The sequence below is a fragment of the Lottia gigantea genome (genome assembly GCF_000327385.1).
Source record: "Lottia gigantea unplaced genomic scaffold LOTGIsca_238, whole genome shotgun sequence".
In the NCBI taxonomy this organism is placed as follows: Eukaryota; Metazoa; Mollusca; class Gastropoda; family Lottiidae; genus Lottia; species Lottia gigantea.
In genome coordinates, this window is record NW_008708698.1 from 62,637 (window position 1) to 87,659 (window position 25,023).

The following is a 25,023-nucleotide window of genomic DNA, read 5'->3' on the forward strand; positions in this document are numbered from 1 at the left end:
CTTACTACCCACTAACTGATAGAGTAACGTGGGGTGGGGTTCATGTTAGTAGAATATAAAACCTACCATTGACTAAAGTCTCTCTCTTACTACCCACTAACTGATAGAGTAACGTGGGGTGAGGTTCATGTTAGTAGAAGATAAAACTTACCATTGACTAAAGTCTCTCCCTTACTACCCACTAACTGATAGAGTAACGTGGAGTGGGGTTCATGTTAGTGGAAGATAAAACTTACCATTGACTAAAGTCTCTCCCTTACTACCCACTAACTGATAGAGTAACGTGGGGTGGGGTTCATGTTAGTAGAAGATAAAACCTACCATTGACTAAAGTCTCTCTCTTACTACCCACTAACTGATAGAGTAACGTGGGGTGGGGTTCATGTTAGTAGAAGATAAAACCTACCATTGACTAAAGTCTCTCCCTTACTACCCACTAACTGATAGAGTAACGTGGGGTGGGGTTCATGTTAGTGGAAGATAAAACTTACCATTGACTAAAGTCTCTCTCTTACTACCCACTAACTGATAGAGTAACGTGGGGCGGGGTTCATGTTAGTGGAAGATAAAACCTACCATTGACTAAAGTCTCTCTCTTACTACCCACTAACTGATAGAGTAACGTGGGGTGGGGTTCATGTTAGTAGAAGATAAAACTTACCATTGACTAAAGTCTCTCCCTTACTATCCACTAACTGATAGAGTAACGTGGGGTGGGGTTCATGTTAGTAGAAGATAAAACTTACCATTGACTAAAGTCTCTCTCTTACTACCCACTAACTGATAGAGTAACGTGGGGTGGGGTTCATGTTAGTAGAAGATAAAACTTACCATTGACTAAAGTCTCTCTCTTACTACCCACTAACTGATAGAGTAACGTGGGGTAGGGTTCATGTTAGTGGAAGATAAAACTTAACATTGACTAAAGTCTCTCCCTTACTACCCACAAACTGATAGAGTAACGTGGGGTGGGGTTCATGTTAGTAGAAGATAAAACTTACCATTGACTAGAGTCTCTCCCTTACTACCCACTAATTGCCATCGAATCTGACTCAACTGTCCAAAAATGGCACAATCCGTTTCGCAGGGTTCATCTCCAAATAAAAACTTCTTAGTTCCTAAAGATCGGAAAGAAAATCACACTGTCAGTGACTATTTTAAGTAATATAATTGTTGTTTTTAATACTATCAGTCCTGCGTTCAATTTTGACTTTTATAACACAGTTTTTATTAACATGAAATATGTATTCAGCATCTTCACTATATCAAGCTATAACGAACTTTGTCATATGCCTTGACTGCAATAGCAACTATTCTGCGATTTGATTGGATTGTATGTAACATAGTACAGCTTATACGAGGCTTTGATTGATGTTTCCATCTTTCTGTCGATGGCTGTGATTGGGTGTATTCTGTAGCGTACAATCCAATGCATTCCGTGATACTGGGAAGTGGCTATTGCAGTCGAGGTATACGACGAAGGTTGTAGTAGCTTGGCATTGTGAAGATGAAGTTTGTGATACTTTGACATTGTGAAGATGTCTAATTATTTGAAACAACTCATTCAATAACAAACGACAAAAAAGGGAATTTGCAATTAGAATATGGCCTAGAAGGAGGACAGTCTAATTAAAATTAAATCATTTCCTTCCATTTTACATTATATTTCTTTTATTATGGCCTCTTCAGTTAGGTGGCTATATTAAAAATAAAAGCTAATTAAAAAAAACAAACGAAAGATTGATTTAAGTTTAATTAGACTGGGAAGGAAGACAAGTTTAAATATTAATTTAATTTTTAAGAATTATTCAAACCCAGAAAATCAGAAATGGCTTTTAAATCCCCCTCCATTATCTGCAGGACTTCAGCCTCGGAGTGTCTTCCCATTCCCTGCTCGTATAGTTCACTTTTTACATTTCTTCTTATCAACCACAGAAAAAACTTGGGGAAACCAGCAACTTTACTTAAAAAATCACTTTTATCATATACCCATCTCTGAGACACTGTACACCTTAAACAAAAAATAATATAATTATAAAGTTATATACCCATCTCTGAGACACTGTATACCTTAAACAAACAATAATATGATTATAAAGTTATATACCCATCTCTGAGACACTGTATACCTTAAACAAACAATAATATAATTATAAAGTTATATACCCATCTCTGAGACACTGTATACCTTAAACAAACAATAATATAATTATAAAGTTATATACCCATCTCTGAGACACTGTACACCTTAAACAAAAAATAATATAATTATAAAGTTATATACCCATCTCTGAGACACTGTACACCTTAAACAAACAATAATATAATTATAAAGTTATATACCCATCTCTGAGACACTGTACACCTTAAACAAACAATAATATAATTATAAAGTTATATACCCATCTCTGAGACACTGTATACCTTAAACAAACAATAATATGATTATAAAGTTATATACCCATCTCTGAGACACTGTACACCTTAAACAAACAATAATATAATTATAAAGTTATATACCCATCTCTGAGGCACTGTATACCTTAAACAAACAATAATATAATTATAAAGTTATATACCCATCTCTGAGACACTGTACACCTTAAACAAACAATAATATAATTATAAAGTTATATACCCATCTCTGAGACACTGTACACCTTAAACAAACAATAATATAATTATAAAGTTATATACCCATCTCTGAGACACTGTACACCTTAAACAAACAATAATATAATCATAAAGTTATATACCCATCTCTGAGACACTGTATACCTTAAACAAACAATAATATGATTATAAAGTTATATACCCATCTCTGAGACACTGTATACCTTAAACAAACAATAATATAATTATAAAGTTATATACCCATCTCTGAGACACTGTATACCTTAAACAAACAATAATATGATTATAAAGTTATATACCCATCTCTGAGACACTGTATACCTTAAACAAACAATAATATAATTATAAAGTTATATACCCATCTCTGAGACACTGTATACCTTAAACAAACAATAAGGTGTGATGTTTGAGTTCTTCAATTTTAAATTCAATATTTTAGAATAAAACAAAAATAATCAGAAAGTGACTGGCCATGGAAAAAATGGGGCATCGGATGATCTACTGTTTGAGTTCTTCAATTTTCGAAAATTAAATAGTATTGAGAAGAGACATGACTTAGCTTGACCTACAATCGGGTTACTGTCATTTTCATAAAGTCTTCAATGTGATTCCCTACTTCAATGAACTATCATGTGCTATATAGCATCTCATTCAACTATGTAAATCTTACCAATATAAATTCTCTTCTGCCATCTTTCTAAAAGCTCTAGCTATAGCCCTATCACTGTCTGATAGATGACTGTTTAAATCTATATGATGTTTCTCGTTTAGAAACTGAATAATAAAACTGGTATCGGCTACTTCTTGACCGTTATATTCTATCCATGGAAACTTTCCTTTACTCGAGGCTTTTCTACCATGAAAGTTCTAAAGTTATAGTAAAATAATTTCGATTATAATTATGAAATGTAAGTTTGTCTTACTATTTTATTACATGGTTTACATAATTTGAGCTGAAACGAAGCCAGTCTACGTTTTCATCTCAAAACGAGAAGGTGTAGATCTGGTTGTTTATTTGTAAATATCTGAACTCAGTATAAGTCATCATAATATATTCTAACCATCGACTGTTTAGTTGGGCTAACAATACAAGTCAATGTTAGAATCAAACTTCAAGATTAAAGAAAATAATATTTATCATTGTAATTACTATAACAATAGTAATAGAGGTAAAGAACCCTAGCCTTCTTTTCATGAATCATTCATTATTCTTCATAATAACCCTATAACCCTAATCCTCATCTCAGCACGGTTTATAACTTGATTGACAGTAGATGACACGTGTTTAGGATACAGAATCCTAATTACGACAATTAGTTTAAGATATATAGAATTAGCTTCCGATAGTTGACTTGTTCTAAATTCTAAATGAACAATATCACTAAACTCTTCTAAATATTCGTATCAACAAAATCTCTGCAAGAGAAAATCGAGAGCAATTCTGTTCTATACTCACTGTGTAAGGTAGCTTGGCCATTTTCAAATACGTTTCTAACTTGATAGCGAATGGTGTTAGACTGGGAGCGAATGGTCCCCGACCAATCTGATACAAAACTATCTTCGGCTCTCTGATAAACAAGAAAATAGAAAGAACAATGAACATCAATTAAACGGGAATGTCTGTAATTAAAAAAATAGTAAACCAAACCTGTACAAAATAGTCGTGAACATCCAGAAACATATAGAAACATCCAGAAACATATAGAAACATCCAGAAACATATAGAAACAAATAGAAACATATAGAAACATATAGAAACGTATAGAAACATATAGAAACATATAGAGACGTATAGAAACATATAGAAACAAATAGAAACATATAGAAACATATAGAAACATATAGAAACATATAGAAACATATAGAAACAAATAGAAACAACATAACATGGCTGGCTGTATATTGGCATCATAATTGTCAGAAATATACTTCAAAGATAAGGTTCAGATCTCGTCAAGATTCAAGACTTATTATCATTAGGTGTATTGTCTTTAATCCAGGAAAATTTGTCAGATATTTTTCAAGTGACTTTGTTCAACTTTAATTAAACTCAACTTCTCTACATATTACTGTCTGTTGTCAGTCGTAACAACCAGGATTGTTTTTAAATAGTATCAAGAGCTGCGCTAGCAAAATACTAATTTCAGGATTCAACTGTAAAATCAATCTACTATAGTTTCAGACAATCTCTCTCAATCTACTTCATCAAACTTGTGTTCAGAAAGAATTATAGTTTTCATATAGCAATCAGATTGTGACTTCGACGGGGACTATTTCAGTTTTATATGGTCAGAATACCTACGCACGAGATGATCTCGAAAAGCCACCTTTCTGTCTCTCTCCAAGAGTCTAGCAAAGGTACTGGTAATGGAGCAAGATATATTTTACATTGATTGCCAGTTGAAATTCACACCGGTGTCTCAGAACTTAAACTTGTGTACAGCCTGTAGCACACGGGGCCTCGGTTTTTGTCCCATCCGAACGACTAGACACTCTTTCTATATCAGCCCTAAATCAATGTAGATATTTATGATTCTATATAGAAATATTTCAATTTATTGTTATGATATTTTATATGATATTTTATACTTACTGTGAAGTTTGCTGTGCCATGTTCACTCTTTAATGTCCTTCGTTTGAATGATGAGTAGCTGGTACTCGGCTGCTGAAGGCTGGCTGGTAGGAATATCTGCTCAGTCTGCTGTACCGATTGGAATATATCGGATGTTTATAATACTAGACTAATGTCAAATTATCAAATTATACCCCGGTGATAAATCCAGGCGGTGGTAGACTATATGGGTCATCTCTCGTGAATCTCATTGAATAAAGTATAATGAAACTCAAGCTATGGTCGAATTGTTACTTTCAATTCAATTGAAGTGGGCCTTCGGCAGAAATATAACTTTTTCGAGTTTTTTAAGATCTCTCAGTGTTTGGAGGTATAAATAGAATCTTATCAGTCCTGCAGTGTTTATAATAGTAAGAAGTTTGACATTCTACCATTCTGACTCCACTGTCCAGCTAACATCTTCCTTCCAAAGATATAACAAATTTGTAAATAACGTTATTCAAAATGAATCTCTTCGTTCAATCAATTCTATTTCAATCAAACATTTCATTGGCACTGTAAATATCTTCTAGAACCCCTTTAACATTAGCTGTTGTGATTTTAATTATGGAACATTGAAATAACGAGCTTCCTACAAACAATCACTGTTAATTATTAAATAATAGGTGAATCAATTGATTGTTTATAATCGTCTGGTGTAGACAGAACAATAATTATAATACAAAGGTTCGTGTTGTTTATAAAAACAATAACAGGCCATTTAGAATTACACGATGAGAAGGGACCGAGAAAACTATTTGATCACATTTTTTAGATTTGTCGTCTTTATTTCTGACTTTCTGATTTTGTCGTCTTTATTTCTATGATCTTGTACCTTCGTATTCATGTGGATGTCTTAAATTAGTTAAATAGTACGAAACGTATCATGGGAATGTGACTTGAACAGCAACTCGCATGACTTGACAAAATTTAATTTGAAAACAAGAAACTGGTAGGCGTGGAGTTCGTTTTATCTCTTCTCGTAGTAACTCAAGTATGAAAATTCATTTATATATAATATCAATAGGGACGGGTCAAATAGTGAACCCAGTTTCACCCCTATACCACTTAGATGCTTAACGCGTATAAATAGATATATTAGAACAAAGTATCAAAACTCAGAAGAAGAAGCGATAAAAACATGGCAGAAAGTCGCCCCTTTTTCCCCACCGAAGCGGACATTATTCAACCAGTCGTAGATTGAATTTCTCGGTAATGATGTAATGCACCGTCTAGAAAACAGCATAGACGTAAAATAAACACGTTTTCGGACACTGGAAAATACAGACATGCCTCACATAATAGATGAAGATTTTCTTTTTGGGTAGGAGGGGGGTATTCTCAACCTCCAATAAACGTGATTACCTCCAACTGAGTGGATCATGCATTTTGTAGTAAATAACATTTCCCCAGGAGAGAGACATTAGTCTCCTCTCTCCTCTTTTTCTATTATCAGTTGTTTAGAGATCACTTATGTGCAACTTTGTAGCTCATGGTGTTTATTACACCTCCCCCATGACCCGTAAGACTGACATTGAGTAAACAGAATGAAAAATTCCAGTTAGACTGGAAAAATCCTAAAATAATATCTGAACCTAAAAATATCTGAACCTATTAGGGAATTGAAGACTGAAACTCCAATTAACTTTAATGTTAATCATGTGGTCAGTGTATATAAAGGGAGATAAATCCATTTTAAAACATCAATATAAAGACAAGTGACTTTGTTACTAATAATAAACAATTAGTCAGTGTATTTTTATTGACAGGACGAGTAAGTATATATAGAACTAGATAATCCAGTCTTAGATCTAAATATAGCGTTAACATCAAATATTATCATTTACTACAGAAGATATTTATTTGATTATCCGTGTCAGAAGTTATAATGTAATTATATACCATATCGTAGTGACACTGGATCATATTTATACTCCTTATATTGTTATAGTGTTAATGTGGGTTTTATTCGGTTGATCCAGACATAAATCTATAAATATATTTTTAAATCTCCTCTATCTGTATCTGTATTATAATTGGTAATAGTTGTAGTCTAAAGACTGTTTCAAAGTGTGATTTTAAATGATAGACGCCAGTTTGTGAGAAGAAATGAATTTCGGGTTTTATAAACGTATCAATAAGGTAAGTGCCGAGATCATGGACATGATAACCTACCTCTGACTTTATAGGAGGGTAGTTTTTTATATAAGACACCGCGACAGACACTCGACAGACACTCGACAGACACCTGAGAACCTTGCCATGATAATCTGGCCGTAAGGATGTTAACCATGGATACCTGAAGTGTTTCAAATCACAATAGTCAGATGGATAGATTAATGAGAATTATGGAATCTCTATGAGGTGAATGATATTGACACTGTTTGTATTGAATTGTATATGTGAAATATTTTGGGATACTTTTAAAAAATCTAGACTTTAAATCATTTTATCATTCGATACTTTGTACAGGTGATTATCTGTAAGTTAATTAGTCTCTATTTTCGACATCATCCGGACGAGACTAATCTCAATCATTAAAACATTGATTTACTAGGATTGTGTCTTCAACTTGATTTTACTCGGCTCATAATCCATAGTTATAATGATTTCTACTTCCTTGGTAGTCAATCAATTCATTTCTTATCATGAAAATATAAAAGCGATGATTTACAGCGACGAGTACAGTTTTACTTTATGTTCAAGTAATGTATTGATGAGAGATGTTTTAAAGCGATAAATAAAAACCTTTTTAAGGGGTTTTCTTGGGGTTTTTTTTATTTGTATCTGAGACATTGATAGCCTTGCTTTGCATCATTCCAATTTTAAATCAGACGTCTATGGTTCCTGCAATTCCAGTAAAACTAAGTATTTGATGACGTCACTAATCGCAATATACACATTAATAATTGAGAAAATCTCTTCACAATTCTTTTAATCAACTGAAATCATATTTTTACTGAACAGGAATGGTCTGAAATGATGGTGAACCCTTACCCAGGTATTTCATACGGACCCTTCGCTGATGGCTGTAAGTATCTCCACCGTTATCCTATATATTAAAAAAGACTTATTTGACTCTTTCTTTGCTAATTAAGTTAGTCTTAGCCGTTAATCCCTGTGGTATTTATCAAATTATTTATAAGGCCTTTTTAAACCAGGATTATCTTGTTGAATAACTGTTTTAAAATCATGTGTTTTTTTCTGATTTTTGACAGGGTTAAATATGCAAGGTACTATCGAGGGTCAGGTATGTTAACTTTAATTATATACATCACAGAGATCCTTTCTAAAATTTAGTCATGTTTTTAGTTGTTCATTTTATTTTACATATTACATATTTTACAAATATCTGAGGTTCCCCGAATTTCTAATCTAGTTTTTTTCGCCCGAAAAAACATACCCACATACCCTTCTCCCCCTTTGAATACAATAATTTTGTTTTTAGCCAGGTACAGTGTATGAAGGGGGAGTTTTTAGTCTGGAAATTAAACTATCAGATCAATATCCATTCAAAGCTCCGAAAGTAAGTAATTTTATATACCACTGTTCTTAACTTGATTTGGATAAAATATTTCGTTTGTATCTTCTTCTGATTTAAAACGGCTTTCAAAGGAAGATATGTCTTCTAGCTATTATATAAATAATAGACACATACAGATTTCATTTTGCTTTTTGTGATTCCTGACGAAATGCCTTCACTATAAATATACCATTTGTCATGAATTCTATTTGCCAGAGTACCGAAATATTCTGGTCAAGTTTTTGTGGAGTAAATGTATGTAATAATACCACCTAAGCTAAACGATGTTTAATGCAGGTGTTTTATTTATATGCTCTTATAGTACAAAATAATTGAACGTTACATATCGGTATGTATTCTATATATTACCATGGTCATGTTTTAGATAAAATTTCTAACTAAGATATACCATCCTAATATTAGTCGTGATGGTGTTATATCAATCGATGTTTTAAGTAGCCACTGGGCACCTTCTCTTACTATAAAGAAAGGTCAGTATGATTTAATCTTCACTCAGTTATAGGATATCTTCAATAAACCGAGGACCCGTGTGTTACAGACAGCACACGTTAAATATCTCTCGACAGTTGGAAATATCAAAATAGTAGACTAATGACTCTGTCCTGACAAAGTTTCCCCCATTGCACACTGCATGGTGTTGTCTGTCTTCATCAGGTGCAGAAGACGTGGTGCTTGAAAGTCATTTCATTTCAATTTTTTGAATCTTACTGCACATTGTCATTTCTTTAAACGTTTATAGCATCTTGGTTAAATAAGTTCAAAGACAACATTACGATAACGAGGCACCACAGCCGGTCCTGGTTCCATTCTCAGCCTCCAGGAATATATAGATTAGGTCATGTTATAATTTCAGTATTGATGTGTATATTGTTAATTCTCAGCCTCCAGGAATATATAGATTAGGTCATGTTATAATTTCAGTATTGATTTGTATATTGTTAATTCTCAGCCACTAGGAATATATAGATTAGGTCATGTTATAATTTCAGTATTGATATGTATATTGTTAATTCTCAGCCACTAGGAATATAAAGATTAGGTCATGTTATAATTTCAGTATTGATATGTATATTGTTAATTCTCAGCCCCTAGGAATATATAGATTAGGTCATGTTATAATTTCAGTATTGATATGTATATTGTTAATTCTCAGCCTCCAGGAATATATAGATTAGGTCATGTTATAATTTCAGTATTGATGTGTATATTGTTAATTCTCAGCCTCCAAGAATATATAGATTAGGTCATGTTATAATTTCAGTATTGATATGTATATTGTTAATTCTCAGCCTCCAAGAATATATAGATTAGGTCATGTTATAATTTCAGTATTGATATGTATATTGTTAATTCTCAGCCTCCAAGAATATATAGATTAGGTCATGTTATAATTTCGGTATTGATATGTATATTGTTAATTCTCAGCCTCCAGGAATATATAGATTAGGTCATGTTATAATTTCAGTATTGATGTGTATATTGTTTATGTTACCGGTACCCAATCCTGACGATCCACTCGAACCAGAAATAGCCAGAATTTATCAAACCAATCCCGAGTTATATCAGAAGATAGCCAGAGAATGGACTAAACTTTATGCATCCTGAAAACTGAATGAAACCAGTATCGGGAGAAGCTTGTAGATTAATACGAGCACAATATCAGTTAAATAAACTAAACATTCAGGCTATGTGAGAGAAAAAAATCGGTATAAAAAGTTATTACTGTGATGAAATAAGAAGTGGAATATCTTGAAATAACAAAGTTTAACTGTGTAAAGTTGAAAAATACTTTGTTTTATAGTTATTGATGTTAACTTTTTATTCAAACGTTATTTGATTATGACTGTTTTCTATTTTAGAGAAACTAATAATTAACAATTTAAATTATTTCACTGTTTGTGCCACAATACTGAGGAATAAAATAATATGAAGAATATGTTCTGGGCATAGAATAATTCTATTTGGGTGTAGATATTCAACCATCAAGAATGATAAATAAAAACAATATATATTAACGAGAAGTGTATATTTATAGGTAAATAAAGATAGAAATTTATAAAACTAGAGTAGAATGTATCATGCTGACATCATTGACTATAATTTAACAATCGAGACTAAAATATAAATAGAGATTCTGTAAACTGTAGAATGAGGCCGGATATCTACCACAGTAGATTATATTTCACCTATAGTCACTGTACACAACAACGGCGGAGATTCCCGGCGCTGTGTAGACTACAGTTGATTAATGTAAACTTCAGTAGAATCGTTTTCATCCTGAAATCAAATGGATGTTCATATCGAGTTCGCTATCCATACAACATATTTTTGAACGTAAGATTTAAAATCTGGATTTTGGCAACTACACACAAACTACTGGCAGGTGAAGACACTGGACGAATTAAGATGTGTGAACTTTGGAGTATACATGACTTCAGTATTATGACTAACAGTATAAATTATCACAAATATACCAAAAACAACCCAAAAACAAACAAAATACAAGAAAAGTGTAAGTTATCTAAGTCTAATACTGTGCAGATAAAAATACTAAACGTGTCCTTGAGATTATACCGTAAAATATTGAAAATAAATATTATTATGCTGATCTAATACAAAATAACCTTTTTAAACATAAAATATGGCACAAAAAACCCTTATTGTGTTAATAATTATGACTTATTTCTTGTTGAAGAACTGGGATGGAAGACAAAACTGAATATTTTAAAGAGATTGTAAAGATATTGTAAAGAGATTGTAAAGAGATTGTAAAGAGATTTTAAAGAGATTGTTAAGAGGTTTTCTAAACAATTGTATGTGTTTAGCATTTATTTACTACACCATTCCAATTTTCAATCAGACGTCTGTAGTTCTTACAATTCGACTTAAACTATGTATTTTATGACATCACTATGTCCTTTTGTGATAGTGACGTCATTAAACATCTATTTAGTGAAGCACAGACCTGAAAATTGATGCTATCAATGTCCCCTGTTAGAAAACCTCTTTACTCTCTTTAATATGAAGAGTATAATCTAAAAATAAACATGATGAAATTATTGAGATATCATTCATTCAATAAATATTTAAAGTTCATGAATAAACAAAGAAAACAAATTAATTCTACAAGTTGAATAAAAATAAGTTATAGGCACTATTATGCTGTCATAAAGTCATGGTGGAGGTTTCAAACCCTTGGCACCGTATTTATAAAGAGACAAATCTTAATAATAATAATAATAATAATATCACACACTATGACTATTTCACACAAAAATCACAATGAAAATAAAAGAATATTTTTGGTACCTAATTTGCATGAAGCATAGGGCAGGACAAGATAACCCACTGCTTTGAGAGTACATTGAGCTAAAAGAGCCAAAAAAAAACCTTCCACAATCCCCATCATGTTCTTTCCAAATCCATGCTCTGTATTAATCTCTGCATGGGTCTTAATGAGAAAACGTTTGGGATGTTAACAGCTTCAACTTCTGAATAGACATCAGTCTCATATCCCTGGATTTATAGTAGATGTCAGTTTGAGAACTTAATTCATCATATTTATTTCACAATGGTATCCACCATCACTGTTCAGGATTATTGGAATCTACTAGCATCATAACACACCAACAGTTAGGAAGTCAGCTGTTTGAGGAACATTGAAAGCAAGAAAGAGACCAGACAGGGTAAAATGTCTATCAACCTGCTACACTGAGCAGCACCTGCATACAGGCTGTATAACAAAACAGATATTGATCCTGTAATATAAATATATTAGTAATTATAAACAAACATACTGTAATGGTCCAGGTAAAGATTTTAACAGAGTAGAAAAGTTCTGGTCCATGATCAAATATATGACTTTGATAACGAATCATATTCTGTTGAACGGTCAAAATACTGACTAAAAAAACATTATATTAATTCTAATAAAGAAACAAAGATATTTGAAATTTCCAGATGTGACAAAGAAGATCATATCATGAATAAAATGACAGTTTACCTTGGTTTGAATCATACCATATTTCTGTTGTCGAAGATATTTAACAATTTCAAAAATATTAAACTGAAAACATACAAAATAGCCAATCAATAATCAATAATTAGTAATACATAATCAATAATTAGTAATAAATAATCAATAATTAGTAATAAATAATCAATAATCAATAATTAGTAATAAATAATCAATAATTAGTAATAAATAATCAATAATTAGTAATACATAATCAATAATTAGTAATAAATAATCAATAATCAATAATTAGTAATAAATAATCAATAATCAATAATTAGTAATAACCAATCAATAATCAAAAATCAGTAATAACCAATCAATAATCAATAATTAGTAATAACCAATCAATAATCAATAATTAGTAATAACCAATCAATAATCAATAATCAGTAATAACCAATCAATAATCAATAATTAGTAATAACCAATCAATAATTAAGTAATAAATAATCAATAATTAGTAATAAATAATCAATAATTAGTAATAAATAATCAATAATCAATAATCAATGATTAATAATAAATAATCAATAATTAGTAATCAATAATCAATAATTAGTAATAAATATCAAATCTTTAGAGTTTAATCTTTGCTTTTATCTCCGTGAAAACTTTAATAAAATTCTTAGTTAAAAAAAATATGAAATAAAATGAAGTGGGTTGTTTTGTACAGTCAATACGATGATGATGAAGGGGTTTAATATTTTAAGATGAGATAGGTATGTTAGATGAGATTTTAACAACTGAAAATACCAACCGGAAGCATATGTTCCATATATAACAGAGCTATATCAATAGTCATCAGCGATCCTGAACGACCAATACCAGCACTACAATGAACAACAATCGGACCACCAGTATGTAAGAGGTGTAATAGTCTCAGGAACTGAAAAATATCATAAAGTTTATTTTATTTGAGAAATGTCATGTTTGATGTCAGCTACAAAATACCAAGATAGATATTTATTTATTAACTGATGTTAATACAACAATTCTAGACTGAAAAAAATAAAATGTCTGAATTTATGTAGAGTGAAATATCTCAGTTCAATTATTCTCATACACTGTAGTCCATCAAAACCTAAAACAGGCAGCAAAATGACTTGAAATAACTTTTAAACAAATAAATTGTAGGAGAATTTTCGTATTTAAGATTTTGACTGGGAATTATATGACTGGTAATAAAAATCACCCCTTATTTAGGGAATGAACTATTCCAAATGTACATTTACAGTTTGATATCGATAGAAAGTATGCATGTGTGGAAGAGTCCAATAGAAAGTTGAGGGGTATAATTATATTACCTGTAAGATTGGAATAGCTGATTGTGGTGTACCATGGTCTGGCCAGGTTGTATAGTTGAGATGTATAATATGTTTTATCTTGCCACTAGGACAATGTGTAATATTAATATATCTAATATCTATATCATTTAAACTCTGACTAGATTTTAGATTAACCTCATATTCACTGAAATAATAACATAATAAAATTGTTGATTGTGATTAAACTAAACTAAAATATCTTACATCCAACCTTGAAGCTGTAGATCGATGAAGATTGAAATTTGAAAGATCTAATTCCAATAGAATCTAATGAGTTTAATGGCCATTGAAGATTATTCAATTTAAAACTAGAGGACTCCCTTTCTACCTCAGATTCATATGAAGAAAACATCACTGACTTCAGTTTAAAATAAAAATATTATAAATCAGTATAAAGATATTACTCCAGTCATTTATCATTAATTTTAAAATATATGAGACAATATTGACGATAGATAAACAATTTAATAAATATAAAACACCCACCCATCACAAATATCTAGAGTTTCTATTGGAGAATCAGGCCAATATCGATGACATTTAACTCTTCGTGATTCTACGTCTAGTGTCAACATGGCAACCACTGATACCTCCTCCTGCCAACACATTAACCAGAAATCATCTACTGTATTAGGTAGGGGACCTTGACAGGCTATATACCTGATATATAAATAGATTTAGATATACAACTGTTATAAATACAGACTTCCAACAATATTTATATATATCTTAATTCATTAATATTTAATAACTAATTAACTACAATACAACATGGTTCAGTGAAGCTTTGTAATATACATGTCTTATTAATATTCATATCACTCATTAATATACATATCACTCATTAATATTCATATCACTTATTAATATTCATATCACTCATTAATATTCATATCACTCATTAATATTCATATCACTCATTAACATTCATGACAATCATTAATATTCATGTCACTCATATCTTAACAAGTTATTCATCTAATGAAGAGACAAGGAAGAATATTTCTATAAATTTTTCCATCCTCTAGCAAACTCACTCTGTAGAACTATCTGATAGGAATAACAAACAAGATAAAACCAAGATAAAAAAAGTTTTATACCTGAGTTGGGTATCTTCTATATCAATATTAATATAACTAGCGTTAATATAATCATTCTTACTTCCCTTTAATTTAACTCGGTTCACATCATCTAATATTAAAAATAAAACAATAATTTCACTTTATAAAATACATCATACTAACAGATACTCTAGTCATTAGATAAGGTGAAGTAAGAACTTTATAAACTTGTGTTTAAATCTACTTATTTATTGAACTTCTGACTTTCTGTTATAGTTTCAGATTTTGGTAGCTGTATAAACAGTCCTGAATTTCAGAATTTGTCTATATCAACTGGAATGACATGGGATTAGGCAATATAAGTTAACGTAGAGAAACTTAATATATAAATTATAAATCTAACTTACAGGGAAGAACGTTTCTGTATCTATTTTTTATTTTATTATCAGTCAGATTAGAAGCTGTACAATCGTCTGTTGGTTTCAGTTGACACAGATTCTAAAATATAAATATTATATCTATAGATGATTTACTAGATCAAGTCAGAAATAGTATCTTAGCTATATCAAATAGTATCTTGGCTATATCAAATAGTATCTTAGCTATATCAAATAGTATCTTGGCTATATCAAATAGTATCTTAGCTATATCAAATAGTATCTTGGCTATATCAAATAGTATCTTAGCTATATCAAATAGTATCTTGGCTATATCAAATAGTATCTTAGCTATATCAAATAGTATCTTGGCTATATCAAATAGTATCTTAGCTATATCAAAGAGTATCTTAGCTATATCAAATAGTATCTTGGCTATATCAAATAGTATCTTGGCTATATCAAATAGTATCTTAGCTATATCAAATAGTATCTTGGCTATATCAAATAGTATCTTAGCTATATCAAATAGTATCTTGGCTATATCAAATAGTATCTTGGCTATATCAAATAGTATCTTAGCTATATCAAATAGTATCTTAGCTATATCAAATAGTATCTTAGCTATATCAAATAGTATCTTGGCTATATCAAATAGTATCTTGGCTATATCAAATAGTATCTTAGCTATATCAAATAGTATCTTAGCTATATCAAATAGTATCTTGGCTATATCAAATAGTATCTTAGCTATATCAAATAGTATCTTAGCTATATCAAATAGTATCTTAGCTATATCAAATAGTATCTTAGCTATATCAAATAGTATCTTAGCTATATCAAATAGCATCTTGGCTATATCAAATAGTATCTTAGCTATATCAAATAGTATCTTGGCTATATCAAATAGTATCTTGGCTATATCAAATAGTATCTTAGCTATATCAAAGAGTATCTTGGCTATATCAAATAGTATCTTGGCTATATCAAAGAGTATCTTGGCTATATCAAATAGTATCTTGGCTATATCAAATAGTATCTTAGCTATATCAAATAGTATCTTGGCTATATCAAATAGTATCTTAGCTATATCAAATAGTATCAAAGTTGGGTATTTGTTTAGACGTTGTTGCTCAAACTTTGCACAGAAAAAAGAAAAGAAGAAAAACTCACTCTGAATTCCTCATATGGCTCCTCCTGCTCCACCTTCTCCACCAATGAATGAAGGACTTCTCCAACAAACTCCTCCCCATCCTCTCTGATTGACAGAAGAGGTAGCGATTCTAGCCAATCATCTGTAAGTTTATCAGGTATACTGAGAGGTATTTTTCTAGGAGATTCGTATCGGGGAGTTTTTTGGTCTGTGGTATCGTCTCTTGGAGTTAACAGAGAAATATTGGAATCATTCATTGTCGCGTTTAATTTGAGAAAATTCTCGGCATCCCCGGCTAGCGAGTTGATATCTTCATCTGTTTCATTGGCTATATCAATTAAATTAGTTAGTGAATCCTGACTGCTCATTGGTTGTATTTTATTCCGAGTTTGGTGTTTAGTATCATCTTGTATAAGATTTAATAGTTTGGTTGATGATCTGAAATAAAATAATATTTTTACAAATTAAAATTAGAATTATCATCTTAGTAAAATAAAATCTCCTGTCAATATTTACTAAGATCACATGAAGTTAAAGACAAGAATAAGTCAAGATTTTTAAGAGTTATATTGTGAATTTCAATAATCCTAGAGGATGTAAAGGGTTGTAGTATAAGCCTGTTAAGTCAACCTATAGGGTGTTAAGGGTTATAGTAAAGACATCAGCCAATCTAGAGGGAGTAAAGTTAACAACCTAGAGGGTGTAAGGGAGTATTATAAATACACCAGCCGACCTAAAGGGTGTAAAAGTATATAATAAAGATAGCAGTGAGCCAACCTAGATGGTGTAAAAGGTTATAATAAAGATAGCAGTGAGCCAACCTAGAGGGTGTAAAAGTTTATAATAAAGATAGCAGTGAGTCAACCTAGAGGGTGTAAGGTAATCAACCTACCTAGAGATAGTAAGAGTAACCTGTGTAGGTATTTGACGTAACATATTTATAACTTTACTGTGATTAAATCCCAAAACTGATTCTCCATTCACCTGAAATAAACCAATTTATCATCTAAAATCACAATCCAATAACATACAATATTATAAATATTATTCTGGTAAACAACATGACACAATAATTTATTGTTTGCCAGCCAGACTATCTGACTATAACATTAGTAATTGTAATTCATAAGAATTATTTCATTATATCTAACACCTTTACTAAATACCATTCAAAGATCACGACTATCTGAGGTTTAATCTTAGTGTTAGTGACCGAGTCTAAATTATCTTATTGTTTGGAAGAAATAATTACCAGAGGAACTGTGTGCTACCATGTTACATTTTAAAAATCCTTCCACATTTAGAAACAGAAAAAGAGTAGGCTAATGTTGCTTTTTAAGCATAAATTAGCATAATTTTCCTCATTGCACACAGCACTATATTGTCAATATTGATTAGGCTCACCTGTATAATTCTATCACCAACATGAAGTCTACCATCTCTATCAGCCACGCCACCAGATTTGAGAGTTTTAATAAAAACACCAGTAACATTATCCTGTTCTGTTGAAACTAAACTAAACCCAAACCCTTCCATAGATTCTTTCTGTAACTTAATACGTATTATTCCTGACTGTAAAAATAATTCAAATTATTTTAATATTTTATTAAGCTACTTATAAAATCTCTTTGTAATAGTGAGATCATCAAATATTTAGTTTTAGTGGAATTAAAAGAACCACAGATGTCTGATTGAAAATTGAAGTTATCAAGGTATATATTTAACATTGAGAAAACATCTTTAAAATTTCTTCAATACAATAACTATTTAAATACTATAGAAAGGTTTCCATGTAAAGATGTTATAATCTCACCTGGTGATTAGAACCTGAAGATGATCTACTATCAGTATCAGAATCTTTACGAGGTGAATATTTTCTACTTTCTAGATTCTCAATCATATCTCTTACACTACCTTTCTTTTCTACCCTCTCTCCTTCACTACCTTTCTTTTCTACCCTCTCTCCTTCACTACCTTTCTTTTCTACCCTCTCTCCTTCACTACCTTTCTTTTCTACCCTCTCTCCTTCACTACCTTTCTTTTCTACCCTCTCTCCTTCACTCTCTAGTTTTAAAGTTTTTACATGCTGATCAGTTGATTTGAAGTTTTTCTAAAAAGTAAAGTAATATGGGCTTTTTTCACTTGTACACAATAGTTTAATAAATATATGAGTTACCTACACTTTACTAGGTGTTGACTGAATACAGTACTAAAATAACTTTTACATATTTATAGGCTATTTACCTGGGAGTTGAGCTGTTTATTAACACCACCATTATTAACTACTATAGATTTATCTGGTCTAAAAACTTTAATTCTAACCAGTTGGGGAGTTTGTCTTAATAATGTAACAGCCTCGAAATGATTCATATTTTTCATATCTTCTCCATTTACCTATTAAATATAAACAAAATACTACATCACTGGATATAACCTAAACTAGTTAGTGATATTGCTACAAGTACTGAGGCTAGCACAGCATTGGCCTGGCTTCTTCCAAATTTCTTATCATTTTACAATCTCAAGACCCCTACTTAGATCCCATCCTCCACCACCTTGTGATTTAAAGAAAAGAGATCAGTATGTTTTGTAAAAATAATTGTTTAAATGTTGTCTAAACTATGATGGAAGAGAGTCATCTGGTTTGAGAACCTATTTTGCATATGGTGAAATTTTGGATAAGCTATTAAAACAGACCCAAGTAACTGACTCAATTCTGAACTGTTGAATCTGAATTCATACTTGGCCTGTGGTAAATATATATTTCAAATTATCAGACTAAAACACCTGACATACCTCTAGTAATTGATCACCTGGTTGAAGTCTACCATCAGACTGAGCAGGATCCTGGAGTATAGCTTTAATATAACAACCTCTTACAGACATTCCACTACCAGCTACAGCAAACCCTAGACCACTTCCTTCTCTCTTTCTTAATGTCACTTCAAATACCTAAAATTAATAATAAACACAATGTCAACAATTATCATGATATAGTGATACTCTCTCTACACTGGCAGCTACCCAGATAAATGGAAATGTTACAGATTGATTGACACGTTAGATAGTAAAATAATAAGTTAACCAGAATAGAAGATGTTTAGTTGAACCTGGCACAAGAAACATGAATTTGTAGATGTATAATTCTAAGATTGAAGTTAAGGCTAGAGTTAACTCCAATAATCCACTGTAAATTCTATAATAATAATCTTACCCCTGAATTAAACCTTGATTCAACACCAACAGTTTTATTTTCCAAATTTTTACTCAATTCTGGAACTTGCCCAATTTTCACTCGTTTTTTAGCACTAGGATGTTGTTTTTGTGAACTGGAAACAAGTTTAGACTGATCTTGAATATTATCATCAGGTACAATATCTTCACCAGGGTTCACATCAGTTTCACCATTTATTTTTGGATATCGCTCAAGATGATCAGTTTGTCTGTTTTCTGGATATTGTTCACTACCAACAGAATCTTGTCTTTTCAGTATTGGTGCATCCACAGTAGATCTTCTTCTTGGTATAACTGTTTGTTCTTGTACAGGACTCTTTGCTGCTGCACCCTGCTCAGATATATTTCTTGGACTCACTTGGTTCTCTGTCACCTCCGCAAGGCTTTTTGCTCTGGATTCATTGACAGCATTTTCACTAGATTCTAAAGTTTTGTCAGCTCCAAGCGACGAATCAACATTGTATTCCTCCACCGATATTGTACTATATCTAAACTGAGGCTGGGGAGTAGCTTCCCCTGTTTCTAGGGGACCTCCAGCATTATCAGCAGACACACTCCATAATGAAATATTCTCCAAATCTTCAGGTCTTTCAATTGAAGAAGCACTGGAGATTGATGCAGGCTGAGCAAAATATTCTTCACGGAGTTGCAAACTTTTGATTTCTCGATTAAGAGCCTCACTTTCAGTTTCCGTGGGTATGTCTGGTTCAACTTGTTCTAGAATAATATCCTCAAGAAGCGTGCTGTTTCTCGGTTCTAATTTTGGTGATGTATATATGTTACTATAATTAGAATCATTGAGTGAGGTATGTGCTAGCGGTGAACTGTCTTTCGTGATATTTTCAATATCCGACCAAGCACTTCCTGCTTCCGAAGAATCGTGAGGTGCAGCATCATCTGAGGAACACAACGCAGCCAAATTTTCAAAATTTCCATAAGGAGACATCATAGATGATGAAATATGTCCAGATTTATTTTCTTCAGCAAAATAATTTGCTGGTGGAGATTTTGGTGGTGAAGAGGCTAGAGCAGCCTGTTCACTTTGTGAGCGTATTAATACACCTGATGTGTCACGTGACTGTACGTCAGCAGGTGGCGATGCCATTTTTTGCTCTGTCCAACATCTTCGTAAAACAGGTGTTATTGGTCTGTTAACTTCTGGCGAGGTTGCTAGATTATTCTGGTTGTTGGGGATTCGATTGACGACAGGAATCAACGGTGAACTACGTCCAGATAGAACAGCTGAAGTTTCAGATTCTGAAGGTGAATCCTGGAATTCTTGAAGAGTTGCCGCTGTTAATTTGACCTGATGGGAATGGAGGAGGGCTTCCAGAGAATCTATGCTATTCTGTAAAAGAAATCACAATCAAACTTTGATTAAGGGAACTTAACTGAATGTTTTTCTTCAACAGAACCTTATTGTAGTTTATCATCAAAAATACAAACTCTGGGAAATAATACATCAGTGTTAAAACTAAGATACAAACTCTGGGAAATAATACATCAGTGTTAAAACTAAGATACAAACTCTGGGAAATAATACATCAGTGTTAAAACTAAGATACAAACTCTGGGAAATAATACATCAGTGTTAAAACTAAGATACAAACTCTGGGAAATAATACATCAGTGTTAAAAGTAAGATACAAACTCTGGGAAATAATACATCAGTGTTAAAACTAAGATACAAACTCTGGGAAATAATACATTATTGTTATAAATAACATCAGAACTTATAAATTGAAGATTTCTTCACGTTATACAGTATATAATATTTGAATGTTATTATTATTTAAACTTACTGCTCTCTCTATTGGAGGTAATATACTAGAATCTGGTCTACATATCAACAATCTAACATCTCTACCCGTCGTGTGCATCACTTCTATAATCTCCTATAATAACAATAATAAATTAATTCCTAATATTACAACTAATACCATTAGAACAGTGTTGATATAGAAGAAAGACAAATCAAATCTACTTTTATTAATCAGAGTAATTTATGTATATTTTGTAACATTACTTGGTGAAAAACTTGGTGAAAAACTTGTGAAGTTAAAAACTTGTGATGACATATGCACATGTCCTAACAAAATCCATTATGCACTGTAAGGTTTTGTTTTTCATCATAAGCCAAAATTTCCCTAATGACCCACTGCATAGCTTTACCTGTCTTTATTAGTCCAACAGAACAGTCAGACGTTTACCAAATATCATAAAATCTTACGTTTCTAGTGAGTCCTTGTAGAGGTTGATAATCAACTTGAAGTACGACGTCTCCAGCTTGTATTATACCAGACTCGGCTGCTGGGCCCAACATAAAGACTTTTTTAACTCGTGGTATACAGTGAGTAGGGTCTGATGGCTGGACGTCCACTCCACCTTGTATACTGAACCCTAAACCATTCGTTCCTTTTCTTAATACTATTTCATACAAACTGTCTAAAATACAACACAGAATTTTAAAACAGCAGAAAAATCATCAGTCTAACTTTTCACACTTATAATATCTAGTTTGTACATTTCACTAGTTTAACTTTAATCAAAGGATTTATTTTAAAATGAACATCTTGGTGAATTAAGTTTGTTTTTTATGGTAACTTGCTGTTCATTTTGATCATTAAACTTCTGAAGTTTGTCTCAATTGATTAAATTCTAGATCTAAACAGAATGTGAGGTATAAATAACTTACCTGTAGTAAAATAAGAATAAAAATCATCTATAGAATGCTGAGGAGATTTCTGGACCTCGTTAAAACTTGGTTCACTCATCTCACTGAAATACACAATCATAATCATTACAATTCATCTTTACCTACACATTGATTATTTTTAAATATCAGTAGAAATAGTTAAAATACTGTATCCTGATTCTTCACATCATTTCAAGTTAGCTTCACAGAATAATCATCTGCCTGTAAAATTTGTAAAACTCACCCATTCTGCTGACTATGGTTCTGATGTTTATTTTTAGATTTTCTGGGTGTCCCCTCTATAACATCATGTATAGCAGAATCAAAATCAGAATCAGATGAAGAATCAGCTATTGGCATGGCAGCTATTTCTATAATAGACAGAAGATAATCTGTATAATATATTCACAGAGGCAGAGTAACTATCTTCAATCTATAACTATCTTCAATCTATAACTATCTTCAATCTATAACTATCTCTTAATCTATAACTATCTTCAATCTATAACTATCTTCAATCTATAACTATCTTCAATCTATAACTATCTTCAATCTATAACTATCTTCAATCTATAACTATCTTCAATCTATAACTATCTTCAATCTATAACTATCTTCAATCTATAACTATCTTCAATCTATTACTATCTTCAATCTATTACTATCTTCAATCTATAACTATCTTCAATGGTATAGCAGTGGAAAATTTCACATTGACAATTCAAACATTACAAATGTCATTTTCTTTATGTTATTTTCTTTGTTTGATAGTTTTCAGACAAAAAGACACTAACCTCCAACTAACTCTAATTCTTGTGACATATTGACCTCATCTTCTATATGGTCACTGTTATCAGGTCTTACATCTTCATTATAAATATCAACAGAAGCTGAACGTCTGGACGATTGGTGATTTACCAAATTACCAGTAATAATCTCTTCAGTTTCAAACGGAGATTTTCTCACAGAATTTATTGCCTCCTGATTGGTTGGTTCAATTATCACATGATCTAATACTGTGTTTTTATTGGATTGTGATAATTGACGTAATATTTCACCCACTTCTTCAATTTCTTGAGTTTTGCGTGTTCGAACAGGTTTTTTGGGTGGTCGAGCACGTCCATCAATATCGTCCAATGAACGACTGAGTTGTGAATTCAGCCTCGGACTAGAAAGTTGTTCGTTGACACTTTGTAAATAAATATCATCACAACTTTTAGCGATTTCTTCAAGTTCATCGCTGAGTTCTTTATTAAAATGTTTTCTACGGAGAGTACGGGGGGCTCGAACTTGGGATAATAACAATGTAACATCTGATTTGGAATCGCGAATAATTTTCACAGCACCTTGATGTTGTACACCCTCCAAGCTTTGACTGTTTATAGCGAGAATTCTATCACCTGGGAATATTTGACCACTTCTATCAGCAGGTCCGTTAGGTACTACTGATTTCACAAATATCCCAAGATCCAACTTACCCGTACTCTCGCCCCCTACGATTGTCATTCCTATACCATGATCTAAATCTTCTTTCTTCAAGGTCACCTCAGTAACATGGCGCCCTGGGTTCGACTCTGAAGAAAGAAGGGGAGAATTCGGTTGGTCAGGAGTACAAACTGAAATAAAAAATTCAAAATATATTAAAAAACCAAAACTATTTTATGGTATATTACTCCTGAGTTTTATTGTACAACGTTTCAACAATTTACATTGTCATCATCAGTTTATAAAGAATACTACTCTCTATTGTACACAATGTTTCAACAATTTACATGTCATCATCAGTTTATATAGAATACTACTCCCTATTGTACACAATGTTTCAACAATTTACATTGTCATCATCAGTTTATATAGTATACTACTCCTGAGTTTTATTGTTCACAATGTTTCAACAATTTACATTGTCATCATCAGTTTATATAGTATACTACTCCCTATTGTATACAACGTTTCAACAATTTACATTGTCATCATCAGTTTATATAGTATACTACTCCCTATTGTATACAACGTTTCAACAATTAACATTGTCATCATCAGTTTATATAGTATACTACTCCTGAGTTTTATTGTTCACAATGTTTCAACAATTTACATTGTCATCATCAGTTTATATAGTATACTACTCCCTATTGTATACAATGTTTCAACAATTTACATTGTCATCATCAGTTTATATGGTATACTACTCCCTATTGTACACAATGTTTCAACAATTTACATTGTCATCATCAGTTTATATAGTATACTACTCCTGAGTTTTATTGTTCACAATGTTTCAACAATTTACATTGTCATCATCAGTTTATATAGAATACTACTCCCTATGTACACAATGTTTCAACAATTTACATGTCATCATCAGTTA

At 31.7% G+C, this 25,023-nt stretch overlaps 4 protein-coding genes across 4 annotated transcripts; 1 reads left to right on the plus strand and 3 right to left on the minus strand.

The window, feature by feature from the left end:
• Window positions 1–1,797: 1,797 nt before the first annotated feature.
• LOTGIDRAFT_175070 (hypothetical protein) lies at window positions 1,798–5,247 on the minus strand (the record flags this gene model as incomplete). Its single annotated transcript, XM_009055202.1, has 4 exons — window positions 1,798–2,011; window positions 3,305–3,501; window positions 4,091–4,202; window positions 5,228–5,247. The coding sequence occupies 4 exons, from the start codon at window positions 5,245–5,247 to the stop codon at window positions 1,798–1,800; spliced, it is 543 nt and encodes a 180-aa protein (XP_009053450.1).
• A 1,902-nt stretch (window positions 5,248–7,149) lies between these two features.
• Window positions 7,150–10,799, plus strand: LOTGIDRAFT_227184 (hypothetical protein). Its single transcript, XM_009055203.1, has 6 exons — window positions 7,150–7,387; window positions 8,213–8,276; window positions 8,464–8,495; window positions 8,694–8,771; window positions 9,154–9,259; window positions 10,255–10,799. The coding sequence occupies exons 1-6, from the start codon at window positions 7,355–7,357 to the stop codon at window positions 10,392–10,394; spliced, it is 453 nt and encodes a 150-aa protein (XP_009053451.1). The 5' UTR covers window positions 7,150–7,354; the 3' UTR covers window positions 10,395–10,799.
• Window positions 10,800–12,487: 1,688 nt separating this feature from the next.
• On the minus strand, window positions 12,488–17,035 carry LOTGIDRAFT_227187 (hypothetical protein; the record flags this gene model as incomplete). The annotated part of the gene is made up of 8 exons (XM_009055204.1): window positions 16,744–17,035; window positions 15,601–15,691; window positions 15,233–15,323; window positions 14,619–14,792; window positions 14,112–14,277; window positions 13,565–13,693; window positions 12,793–12,855; window positions 12,488–12,547 (listed from the first exon to the last, which is right to left on the minus strand). Exons 1-8 carry the CDS (start codon window positions 16,978–16,980, stop codon window positions 12,488–12,490), a joined length of 1,011 nt encoding a protein of 336 aa, XP_009053452.1. The 5' UTR covers window positions 16,981–17,035.
• Window positions 17,036–23,915: 6,880 nt separating this feature from the next.
• Window positions 23,916–24,173, minus strand: LOTGIDRAFT_89318 (hypothetical protein; the record flags this gene model as incomplete). The annotated part of the gene is made up of 1 exon (XM_009055205.1): window positions 23,916–24,173. A coding segment is annotated over one exon (258 nt), but the record flags the coding sequence as incomplete, so codon positions are not given.
• Window positions 24,174–25,023: the final 850 nt, after the last annotated feature.